Source organism: Squalius cephalus, assembly GCF_949319135.1.
Source record: "Squalius cephalus genome assembly, chromosome: 19".
Taxonomy (NCBI): Eukaryota; Metazoa; Chordata; class Actinopteri; order Cypriniformes; family Leuciscidae; genus Squalius; species Squalius cephalus.
In genome coordinates this window covers 17,130,694-17,144,216 of record NC_137140.1, presented here as the reverse complement: position 1 = coordinate 17,144,216, position 13,523 = coordinate 17,130,694, and the positions used below count along the sequence as shown (strand labels likewise).

The 13,523-nt window shown below is 37.6% G+C and overlaps 1 protein-coding gene across 2 annotated transcripts in view; it reads right to left on the bottom strand.

The window, feature by feature from the left end:
* Window positions 1–4,279: 4,279 nt before the first annotated feature.
* svild (supervillin d) overlaps window positions 4,280–13,523 on the bottom strand; it is a 181,994-nt gene continuing 172,750 nt past the window's right edge. For both annotated transcript variants that reach the window (XM_079852048.1, XM_079852049.1), the window contains exon 28: window positions 4,280–4,906. In XM_079852048.1, the coding sequence (XP_079708174.1) occupies window positions 4,820–4,906 (87 nt within the window). In that variant the 3' untranslated portion in view covers window positions 4,280–4,819. The remainder of the gene's footprint in view (window positions 4,907–13,523) is intronic.

The window sequence follows — 13,523 nt, the reverse complement described above, 5'->3', positions numbered from 1 at the left end:
TCTATGGGCTGCCATAGACTCCCAGCCGGAAGAAAAAGAAGAAATATAGCTGCAAGCAGCAATTATCGGGGCCAAGCGCAAGAAGAGGATAAGATATGCCTACATGGCTGAAAGTGTCAGACCAACTGCAACAATTAGCAATTAAAGACATTTAAAGAGGATTTTAGGCGAAATGGCTGAAAAATCATATAAACAGTAATTAAAAATATCATTTATTTGATTATCACTTTCGACCAATAAGTGGCGCAATTACGAAATCGATGTGATGTGGTCACAGTGAAGAGACAATGACACATACAAAGTTTGGTGTCAATATGTCAAGGCATTGCAGAAATAAAGCCTGAAAAGTCATTTTGGCATCATGCCTCAACTTTGCTGCTGCGGTATACGAAAACAGTTTCGTCTATCGACGCGAAATCCATAACTTTTAGTCGGCACAGTCTGGAGATGATACGATTCGATTTTGGTGAAAATCGGACAAACGGTCTAGGAGGAGTTAGAAAAAGTAGGTTTTGAATGAAAATCAAGATTGCGGACAGGAAGTTCGACCAAATAAGGAACATTTGGTATCTATGTTCTCGGCTTGACCCAAGGAATCTATTAAGACCAGTGGCATTTACATAGGCCGATGTATTCAAAAGTTATTAGCAGTTTTGGAAATTTTGTTATAACTTTTGACATAACACTTTTGTCAAAATATTTTGGGTACCTTCAGGGGATGGTGCTGATGGCACATTCTGAGTTTCGTAATATTACACCAATGCATTTGTTAAGTATAGCATTTTATTTCACAAAACTGCATTGAAGTCAATGGGAATTTCATGTTTTGTTCTATTATAGCACCACCAAGAGGCTCAGTCCCACCATTTTTTTATGTGTCCTCAGAGTGAGCCCATACATATGTGTGTCAATTTTGGTGAAAATATCTCAATTCGCTTTGGAGTTATAGACATTTATATGAAAAAAACACGTAAAAAATGACTGACACATGACTTTGATTAGATTTTACTACCCCTTACTATCAATATTTTCACATTTGGGCATTAATATATGTATATCGACCTATGTTTCCAAACTTCTGACGGTGGTTTCGTCTCGATCGGACTAGCGGTTTCGAAGATATAGCCAAATGTTTTTTAAGCGCTAAATAACAACGCTACACAAACCGTAAGGCAAAACTTAGCATGTTTGGTATCGTTGGACTCGGCAACGATTCAGGAGTCTAATGAGATGACTCAGGTGAAAATAAGTCAACCACACCCAAAGTTATAAGCATTTGAAAAAAAAAATCACCACTAGGTGGCGCTGTTTCGAAACTTCTCAGGCTCCTTCAGGGCATCGTGCTGATGACCCATGCCAAGTTTCGTAACAATCGTTCATGTGTTGTTAAAATACAGCATTTTAGCACAAAAGTCAAAATGGCCGAAATTGGATATCAGTCGACTCGGCATGTTGCCCTGAATCTAACGAGACCAATTTTATGATTTTTGGACAAACTGTTCAAAAGTTATAAGCAAAAATAGCCATTTTTCATATCTCCGGACCAGTAGGTGGCGCTGTGCCAAAACGCAGCATGTCGCCTCAGGTCATGCTTGCGATGACATGTACCAAGTTTGGTCTGAATCCGATAAAGCGTTTTGGAGATACAGCCTTACGTCTGTTTTCGCAAGCGCTACGTAACATTTGTTTGTGGGTTTATCGTTAACGGTTAAGCGAATCAACTTGAATTCCATAACTTTTTGTCAGCATGGTCTGGAGATGATCTGGTTCAATTTTCGTGAAAATCGGAGCAATGGCCTAGGAGGAGTTTGAAAAAGTAGGTTTTTTGGAAAATTCAAAATGGTGGCCATATTTTTATGGCGGAAATAGGGTGCAATCAGTGCAGGAATCAGAAGAAAAAATAATTTTGTTAATTGGCCTTACGGTTCAAAAGTTATTAGCATAAATATGAGTGAAACTTTGGACAGGTGGTGGCGCTAGAGGGAATGACTTAGAAACACCAAAATTAGTGTATTTAATGTTGGGACTGTCCTCTATCAGAATGTCAAACCATTACAACTTTCCCGCAATCAGTTCTATGGGCTGCCATAGACTCCCAGAGCGGAAGAAGAAGGAATAATAATAAGAAGAAGAACGGAAACAGATACAATATGTGCCTCCGCACCTGCGGTGCTTGGCCCCTAATAAGAACGGGAACAGATACAATAGGTGCTTCCGCACCTTCGGTGCTTGGCCCCTAAAAATAATCACACCATGAGAATGGATTAAAAAGAGAGCGACACCTAGTGGTATGATATTGAATAACATTTATTGTCAACCAAGAGCAGCTACAGTATATGTTTTAGTGGCATAATTCTGGTACTGGGCAAACAATACATTTATATCTTTTGAGAAACCACATACATATTGATTTGTTATCTGTAATATTGTTGTAACTGTATCGTCACATTAAAAAGATCACAGTCACATAATACTGCAAATTAGTCATATTCATTCGTTTGGCAGCAGCGCACTTTATACACTCACCTAAAGGATTATTAGGAACACCTGTTCAATTTCTCATTAATGCAATTATCTAATCAACCAATCACATGGCAGTTGCTTCAATGCATTTAGGGGTGTGGTCCTGGTCAAGACAATCTCCTGAACTCCAAACTGAATGTCAGAATGGGAAAGAAAGGTGATTTAAAGCAATTTTGAGCGTGGCATGGTTGTTGGTGCCAGACGGGCCGGTCTGAGTATTTCACAATCTGCTCAGTTACTGGGATTTTCACGCACAACCATTTCTAGGGTTTACAAAGAATGGTGTGAAAAGGGAAAATCATCCAGTATGCGGCAGTCCTGTGGGCGAAAATGCCTTGTTGATGCTAGAGGTCAGAGGAGAATGGGCCGACTGATTCAAGCTGATAGAAGAGCAACTTTGACTGAAATAACCACTCGTTACAACCGAGGTATGCAGCAAAGCATTTGTGAAGCCACAACATGCACAACCTTGAGGTGGATGGGCTACAACAGCAGAAGACCCCACCGGGTACCACTCATCTCCACTACAAATAGGAAAAAGAGGCTACAATTTGCACGAGCTCACCAAAATTGGACAGTTGAAGACTGGAAAAATGTTGCCTGGTCTGATGAGTCTCGATTTCTGTTGAGACATTCAGATGGTAGAGTAAGAATTTGGCGTAAACAGAATGAGAACATGGATCCATCATGCCTTGTTACCACTGTGCAGGCTGGTGGTGGTGATGTAATGGTGTGGGGGATGTTTTCGTGGCACACTTTAGGCCCCTTAGTGCCAATTGGGCATCGTTTAAATGCCACAGCCTACCTGAGCATTGTTTCTGACCATGTCCATCCCTTTATGACCACCATGTACCCATCCTCTGATGGCTACTTCCAGCAGGATAATGCACCATGTCACAAAGCTCAAATCATTTCAAATTGGTTTCTTGAACATGACAATGAGTTCACTGTACTAAAATGGCCCCCACAGTCACCAGATCTCAACCCAATAGAGCATCTTTGGGATGTGGTGGAACGGGAGCTACGTGCCCTGGATGTGCATCCCACAAATCTCCATCAACTGCAAGATGCTATCCTATCAATATGGGCCAACATTTCTAAAGAATGCTTTCAGCACCTTGTTGAATCAATGCCACGTAGAATTAAGGCAGTTCTGAAGGCGAAAGGGGGTCAAACACAGTATTAGTATGGTGTTCCTAATAATCCTTTAGGTGAGTGTATGTGCACACATTATGGTTTAAAAAGCTATTCACTTTCCACTGTGAATCTTGCACAAAGCTCAGTGACTGAGTGAAAAGGCCTCCATTTGTTTTCCACTGATTACATGACTTGTCACCATTAGTGTTTAATGCATTTTAAGGTCACAGTTTGATAGCAACAGAGTTAAACAGGGTAAAACAATAAAATGGGATACATATTTAAAATTCAAGCTTGTGAGTAGCGAGACATAGATTTACAGTATGTTGATATGCTTCAAGCTATTCCCAAAACGTACACTTTTTGCAAACTTAAAATGTATAGAAAAGTCTTGTAACTAAAAGCTACTGATATATGAAATATGAAACTGCTAAGGCCATAGGTAGGTAGCCTGGAAATCAAGTCCCAAATCTGAAAGATTAAGGGTCTGGCATCGACTAATGAAAATCGCCCAGCTCGAGGGGCGGCACCAAGCATGCATTTGAAAATCTCACTGCACGCAATTGGATAACACTACGACCAATCACAATAAGCCCCATACGCTTAGTTATCAGCAGAGCTAACTGGTAACGTTAGATTAGACTCTTGCCGTATCCGGTCGGCAAAACAGCAAAAATGTCCTTCTTGCAAAGGAAGGATTCGAGCGCCGTCTTCTGTTCCTCTTTTAGATAAAAAGCTAAGTCTAACTCGTTAATTGTAGCGGCCAAAGCCGTTTCAAACAACTGGTGTTCATCCATAGCCATCTTGCAATGTTTACTAATGACTTCGATGTTACAGGGCTGTCGTCATCTGTTTAGCTCGCTTCTGGCCTGCCTATATCAGATAACCCGATGTGATTGGTGCAGCTCGGATACAAGGGCATATTTAATGAGCATCATTAATCGACGCCAGAGTAACTTGCTAAGCAAATTCATTTTGTGCTCTCACGAGAACTCTGGATTTCCAGGGTAATGTGTAGGTTAATCTTTAAACAAACAAACAAAAAATTACCTGTACATATTTGTGAAAAAAAAAAAAACACAAAGAAAATATGCAAAGTTCCTTAGTAATTACCTTAAGTGAATATACAAGAGATTGTAGACACAAACATTTAATTTGTTTAAAAGAGGCCTTTGCTCTTTTTCAGATTCAGTTGTTTCCAGTTTGGGAGGGTGTAAAATTCATCCCGTGTCAGGTCCAAAACACTCTGCAATACAAATACAATCTGTCAATGTCAGACAACTTTAGAAAACTATTAAACCAAATTTAGCATTTGCTGACATTTCATGACGCTTTCCATGATGACCATTTTAGACTGAACAATTGACTTTAGGGTGGGTTTTGGGACAAGTTTAGTAAAGGGTAGGGGCGTCAATTGTGTATGGAAGGGTATGGCAGCTGTTGAAATATTAGAAATATAACACCAATCCAAGGTGTAATAGCATTAGAGCACATAAAGACTCTTTCACCTAGATATCATCATAAAGAGACTGTGTCTGTTCCCCGAGTTAGGAAAACAAAAAACTCCCAAACCTATTTAAGGGAAAAAATTTAATTGATGTTCAACAAATAAAAAACAGATATAATATAGATGAACAAATGATAAAGCTTGGGTTACTGAATATTCCATCCCTTACTTCAAAAGCACTTATTGTTAAGGATATGATTACAGATTATAACCTAGATGTGCTGTTTGACAGAAACCTGGCTAAACCAGACGATTACATTACTTTAAATGAGTCCACCCCACAAGATTACTGTTATAAAAATGAACCTCGTCTGAAAGGCAAAGGGGGAGGTGTTGCTGTAATTTATAGTAATATTTTCAGAATTACTAAGAAGTCTAATTTAAAATATAATTATTTTGAAGTGTTGGTGCTTAATGTAACAATATATAGTGTAAATGATAAATCAAGTTTGAGATTTGTACTGGCCGTTGAAATTCTGCAGCAGAGTGATGACACCTCAGATCATTATCTAGTCTTGTGTAAACTTCATTTAGCAAAGCTGTGTTACAAATATGTTAGACCTATCACTTCTGCCACTAAAGATTACTTTATTAATAATCTTCCTAATCAATTTCAACATCTCAGCATCCCAGATAGCTTAGAAGAACTAGATATTGCGACAGAAACTTTTAACTCTCTCGTTTCCAGCACTTTAGGCACAGTTGCTCCGTTGCACTTAAAGAAGATTAAAGAAAATAGTCCAACACCGTGGTACAACGAGCACACTCGGGCCCTTAAGAGAGCAGCCAGAAAAATGGAGCGCAACTGGAAGAAAACAAAACTAGAGGTATTTCGCATTTCATGGAAGGAGACCTCGATTGCATACAGAGAGGCCTTAAAAGCTGATAGATCTGCTTATTTTTCAACTCTATTAAAAGAAAATAAACAAAACCCTAGGTATTTATTTGAAACAGTGGCTAAACTAACGAAAAATAAAGCTTCAAGCCCAGAAGTTTCCAAGCAGCACAGCAATAATGACTTTATGAACTTCTTCACTTATAAGATTTATAATATTAGGGAGAAAATTATAACTATGCAACTGTGTACTACAGTATCGCATCAGGGAGTGCAGTGTAGTCTCCCTAAGGAAAATTGTTATTCATTCATTGCTATAGAAGAGGAAGAATTTGCTAAACTCATTAAATCATCTAAATCGACAACATGTATGTTAGACCCTATACCGACTTAGCTTCTGAAAGAGATGCTTCTAGAGGTCATAGATCCTCTTCTTAATATTATTAATTCATCTTTGTCATTAGGATCCGTACCAAAAACTTTTAAGCTAGCTATGATTAAACCGCTTATTAAAAAAAAAAAAACTTGATCCTACAGAATTAGTCAATTACAGGCCGATCTCGAATCTACCTTTTCTGTCATAGATACTAGAAAAGGCAGTATCCTCACAACTATGTTCCTTTTTAGAAAGAAATGATATCTGCGAGGATTTTCAATCAGGATTTAGACCATACCATAGTACTGAGACAGCTCTCAGAGTCACAAATGATTTGCTCTTATCATCTGATCATGGTTGTATCTCTGTATTAGTGTTACTCAATCTTAGTGCTGCATTTGACACCATCGACCACAACATTCTTTTAAATAGACTCGAAAATTATGTTGACATTAGTGGAATTGGATTAGCATGGTTTAAATCATACTTATCTGACCGTTATCAGTTTGTATAAGTAAATGAAGAGATGTCTTATCGATCACAAGTTCAGTATGGTGTACCACAAGGCTCAGTACTAGGACCGTTGCTGTTCACTCTGTACATGCTACCCTTGGGAGATATCATTAGGAAGCATGGCATTAGTTTTCACTGTTTTGCTGATGATACGCAGCTCTAGATTTCTTCAAACCCTGACGAAACTTACCAATTCACAAAATTAACGGAATGCATATCTGATATAAAAAAAAACTGGATGACTAGCAACTTACTACTATTTAATTTTGAAAAAACAGAGATTCTAATTATTGGACAAAAAAATTCCTCACGTAATAATCTAGAATACTGTCTAACACTTGATGGCTGCTCTGTCAAACCTTCGTCGTCGGTTAGGAACCTGGGTGTGCTCTTTGATACCAATCTTTCATTTGAAAGTCACGTGTCTAGCATCTGTAAAACTGCATTCTATCATCTTAAAAATATATCTAAATTACGTCATATGCTCTCAAGGAAAAATGCAGAACAATTAGTCTACTGTATGCGTTCATGACATCAAGGCTAGATTATTGTAATGCTATTATGGGTGGTTGCACTGCACGCTTAATGAACAAACTACAGCTGGTCCAAAATACAGCAGCTAGAGTTCTTACTAGAACCAGGAAGTATGACCATATTAGCCCGGTTCTGTCAACACTGCATTGGCTCCCTATTAAACATAGTATACATTTTAAAATATTGCTGATCACTTATAAAGCACTAAATGGTTTAGCTCCACAGTACTTGAGCGAGCTCTTAACGCATTATAGTCCTTCACGTCTATTGCGATCTCAAAATTCCGGCCAGTTGATTATACCTAGAATATCAAAATCGACTGCAGGCGGTAGATCGTTTTCCTATTTAGCACCAAAACTTAGGAACAATCTTCCTAACATTGTCCGGGAAGCAGACACACTCTGTCAGTTCAAATCTAGACAAAAAACACATCTCTTTGACCTAGCATACACAACACATTATAGACTTTTATAATTCAATGTTAGGCTGCATAGTTTAGGTTAGCCAGAACCGGGAACACTCCCCATAAATCCTGATGTACTTGTTACATCATAAGAAGGATGGCGTCTACGCTAATATTAGTCTCTCTGTTTATCCGAGGTTTACCGCAGTCCACTGGATCCAGGCCGTATCCAGATCCGATTTAGGACCTGCGCCTGGACATGATGACAACGCAGTCCTGAAGTGTCAACCAGTCCCTCCCTGTTTACTGAAGTCAGCTGGACCCCGGCCGTATCCAGATCAGATGGTGGACCTGCACCTGGACCCATCCAAGACGCATCCCAGAAGTGCCAGCCTCATCAGCCCTGTGAAGGCCTCATCGACACGACCAATCTGACTTCTGACCTGTAATGCTGCCTGAATCATAAGCATACACTGTTCGCTCGTTGGCCAGAGGAGAATTAGCCCCCAACTGAGTCTGGGTTCTCCCAAGGTTTTTTTTCTCCATTCTGTCACCTGATGGAGTTTTGGTTCCTTGCCACTGTTGCCTTGGCTTTTGGCTTGCTTAGTTAGGGACATTTAATATTCAACAATATTATTGATCTGCCTTGCTTAGGGTGGACGATGACGCAATTTTAATCTAGAAACAAAATTCTGGCACCGTTCCTAAATAATATAAAATTGAATGAGCTAACAGAGTCAATGGCAAATGATCTGGATGAACCTATTAAAGAAAGTGAAATAATTGAGACAATCTCTACGTTGAAGAATAAAAAAAAGCCCAGGACCCGAAGGATATATAAATTAATTATATAAAAACTTTAAAGAACTAGTTTCTCCGCTCTTACTAAGAGCATATCATTATGCGCTGCAATCTGGTAGAGTGGCACCCTCGTGGAGGGAAGCAACCATTGTTGTATTTCACAAAGAGGGCTAAGATCCTGCTGAATGTCAATCATATCGGCCTATTTCACTGTTAAATAGTTATTTACATATATTAATCGCCATTCTTACTAAAATGTTAAGTAAATTAATTAGTCAAATTATACATCCGGACCAAACCGGATTTATCCCAGAGAAATATTATGGAGATAACCGTCGCAGAGCGTTAACCCTCTGAGGTCGGCAAACGCGCCGGCGCGTTTTGCTGGATTTTCTTCACATTGTAGAATTATAAACTTAAATTACTCCGTCATTTATGGTCATACAGAAAAAAAAAATATAAAAAAAGAATCTGTGATATTTCTACTTTTGTATGTGTCCACTTACAATCAAATCAAAACATTGTGCTTTTGTAAAATAAAGAAAATAAACAGGATGTGCGTTCTGCCTCTCCGTCGCGGTGAACTTTTTTTTCTTGAGCACATCTATAAACTGAAACAAAACTCAGCGAATACTTGTCACACATTTATGAGCCATATATCTTTATAATCATTTAAGTGTGTACTTTTAAATGATCGGATTCAAACTGAAAACAAATATTCTCTGTTTAAGTAATTTGTATAAAACCAACAAGATGTCCAGCTTCTCAAACACTTCCTAATTATTTTTAATTTGAACACGCCCACTCGCGCAAAAGATCTCAAACATGGAAATCTCCACATGGAACGCGAACGCGCTCGTTACCTCAGAAACAAAACACAAAACACTTCACAAGTCTCTGCTTTTCGTCGAGTTTAAAAGGCGCACCGTGAGCTTACATTGGATTTAGGCTACCTCAGAAGAAGAAGAACGCGATTTGAAGACAAGAAAGATGTAAGGTAAGAAATTCTTACATATTAGTTTGTTATTGTTGCATAAATTTCACATTGCAGTTGAACTGTCTCTAGATATATGGTGAATATTATAATATTTAGACCCGTGTTTACTGTTACTGTGTTTGTGGATATCTGCTCAAACGTAGATATGTATATGGTAACCATAATGTTTTATATTTGAGCGCGATCGCGTTTGAATGTATCATATTTGATACATTCGAAAAGCAAAACGCACCAAACGGCTTCATGTTTTTACTATTATCTCATTTCATATCATCATAACGAATGGAAACATTTGAAGTAACATGATAATCAATATATTTTTCTCTAGCTTAGTTGTTACTGAAATATTTTGGAAGATTTATAGGCTGGTTATTGTTATTATTATTTTATGCAGCACTGCGCATAGCCTATGCCTACAAGTCACAACAAACCTGGTGTTCATTATATTATATATTGTTGGAAACATTTGTGTGTGTGTGTGTGTGTGTGTGTGTGTGTGTGTGTATTCTGTGAATTTTAAAAAGCAATTTTAACCAGAAAAATCTAAAATGTATTCCCAAAATCGTGCAGGCCTTTCTCTTGATATCAGTATGTTCACTTTTTTTTTTTTTCAGGGCCCAGATGCCACTGAGTCCTGCTGACTTCAACATTCACATGAGTCTCTGTACATGAACCTGGTAAAGTGAAAATCAAACACCTTGGAAATGAAAGGGATGTATAATGTTTTTAGGAATGGCAGAAAGGTCTCTGTCTTTGGATCATTGGTTTTAATGAGTGCTTTTTTGTCATTTGTTGTGTATCTTTGGATTATGTTGTGTTGTAAATAAATCAAACAATCTAAAAGCCATTCTTTTTTAAATCTCCTCATTCTTTGTGCAAGGTTGCTCAGAATGACAGGGCCTGATAGCTCCTAATAGGGCCGTTAGGGGAGGGTCTTTGTCTTTCTCAGGTGTGAAAAGCTTACATATTAATGAGCTCCCGCATAAAGCTTTGTCGCACAAAACACGTTGTACAATTTTTAAATCAATATATTGTCTTATCTGAATGAGCAGTCAGGGTGATTTTCACATAGTTTTAGAGCAAATATTCTAGGCTACGTGATACAATTTTCAAAAGTCTTGTGAAGAAATAATCAGTACGGGTATCATGACCTTATTTCAGTGAGAATTTTTTTTTGTATTTTCACAAACCACGCATAAATGTCATTATCTCAAAACTACAAACTTTTACACACATGCTGCTGATATATTATTGTAGCAGAGTTTGTGCTGAATACAGTGTAATTAGACTTTAGCCATGAAAATGTCACAAGTAACAGAAATAAGCACAAATGTCAGAGCATGTCAGAACACCTCCAGGGCCCAGAAAACAGCTCAGACCCCAGAGGGTTAAAGGGCATCTTGCAGGTTAGACTACCCAGTGAGTCAATGTATAGAAAAATAATGTAGGAACTAGATTTAAATATAAATATATACTTATAAAACGCTATTAAGGCTTCTAGAGTCGTTTTTGTGAGAAAATGTTACTTCCGCATCTGAAAACCGCCGGAAGTGACGTAACAGGAGGGAGTGCGGTCAAAGTAAACAATAGGAAAGCAATGGATCGCAATGACAGTTCGGACGCTGAGGAAATTGTAAATGTTTACTCGTATGACGGACCTCAGCCATATAAGTTAATTATGAGCCTGCTATGCAGCCAAGAGAGCAGGACAGGCCAGGATTAGGCAGAACAAGTGGTTTTGTACAGATTGAAAATGAATTATAGAACTATTTATAATAATAATAAGTTTCGGCTGCAGACTAATAACAAACACATAAATGCATTACATTACAAGTTTATGTAGGATATGTTCATGAATTAAATTAAGACAAGGCACATTCTGTAAAACAGATGTACAATAAATGATCTCTGACAGATCCGTGAACATGATGTTTCCTATCGGCGGGACATTCTAAAACGCTTAACGTGAAAAAAGCTTAACGTGGCTTACTGTACTAAGACAGTGATATTAAAAGACCAAACTCAGTACACATCATATTTATAAACCACTATGTATAAAAATCAGATGAGTCCAGAAATTGAACGCAACGCGTTTAACCCTCTGGGGTCTGAGAGGTTTTCTGGCCCTGGAGGTGTTCTGACATGCTCTGACATTTGTGCTTATTTCTGTTACTTGTGACATTTTCATGGCTAAAGTCTGATTACACTGTATTTAGCACAAACTCTGCTACAATAATATGTCAGCAGCATGTATGTAAAAGTTTGCAGTTTTGAGATAATGACATTTATGCGTGGTTTGTGAAAATACAAAAAAAAAATTCTCACTGAAATAAGGTCATGAAACCCATACTGATTATTTCTTCACAAGACTTTTGAAAATTGTATCACGTAGCCTAGAATATTTGCTCCAAAACTATGTGAAAATCATCCTGACTGCTCATTCAGATAAGACAATATATTGATTTAAAAATTGTAAGACGTGTTTTGTGTAAGAAAGCTTTATGAGAGGAGGCGTGATCACATCATTAATATGTATGGATTTCACACCTGAGAAAGACAAAGACCCTCCCTAATGGCCCTATTAGGAGCTATCAGGCCCTGTCATTCTAAGCAACCTTGCACAAAGAATGAGGAGATTTAAAAAAGAATGGCTTTTTGATTGTTTGGATTTATTTACAACACAACATAATCCAAAGATACACAACAAATGACAAAAAAGCACATTATTAAAAACAATGATCCAAAGACAGAGACCTTTGTGCCATTCCTAAAAACATTGTACATACCTTTCATTTCCAAGGTGTTTGATTTTCACTTTACCATGTTCATATACAGAGACTAATGTGAATGTTGAAGTCAGCAGGACTCAGTGGCATCTGGGCCCTGAAAAAAAAAAAAAAAAAAGAGTGAACATACTGATATCAAGAGGCCTGCACGATTTTGGGAATAAATTTTAGATTTTTCTGGTTAAAATTGCTTTTTAAAATTCACAGAATACACACACACACACACAAATGTTTCCAACAATATATATAATATAATGAACACCAGGTTTGTTGTGCCTTGTAGGCATAGGCTATGCGCAATGCTGCATAAAATAATAATAACAATAACCTATAGCATCCTATAAATCTTCCAAAAGATTTCAGTAACAACTACACCAGAGAAAAATATATTGATTATCATATGTTACTTCAAATGTTTCCATTCGTTATGATGATATGAAATGAGATAATAGTAAAAAGATAAAGCCTAATGTTTGGTGCGTTTTGCTTTTCAAACGCGATCGCGCTGCAAAATATGATACATTCAAACCAGCATGCTGCAAAATATGACACATTAAAACACACAGCATGCTCCAAAATATGAAACATTATGGTTACCATATTATACATATCTACATTTGAGCAGATATCCACAAACACAGTAACAGTAAACACGGGTTTAAATATTATAATATTCACCATATATCTAGCAACAGTTCAACTGCAATGTGAAGTTTATGCAACAATAACTAACTAATAATTAAGAATTTCTTACCTTACATCTTTCTTGTCTTCAAATCGCGTTCTTCTTCTTTTGAGGTAAATCCAATGTAAGTTCAGGCGCGTCTTCCAAACTCGACGAAAAGCAGAGACTTGTGAAGTTTTTTCGTGCTTTGTTTTTGAGGTAACGAGCGTGTTCGCGTTCCATGTGGAGATTTGCATGTGAATCTCTTTTGCGCGTGTGGGCGTGGTCAAATTAAAAATAATGAGCAAGCGTTTGAGATACTGGACATCTTGTTGGTTTTATACAAATTACTTAAACAGAGAATATTTGTTTTCAGTTTGAATCCGATCATTTAAAAGTACACACTTAAATGTTTACAAAGGTATATGGCTCATAAATGTGTGACAA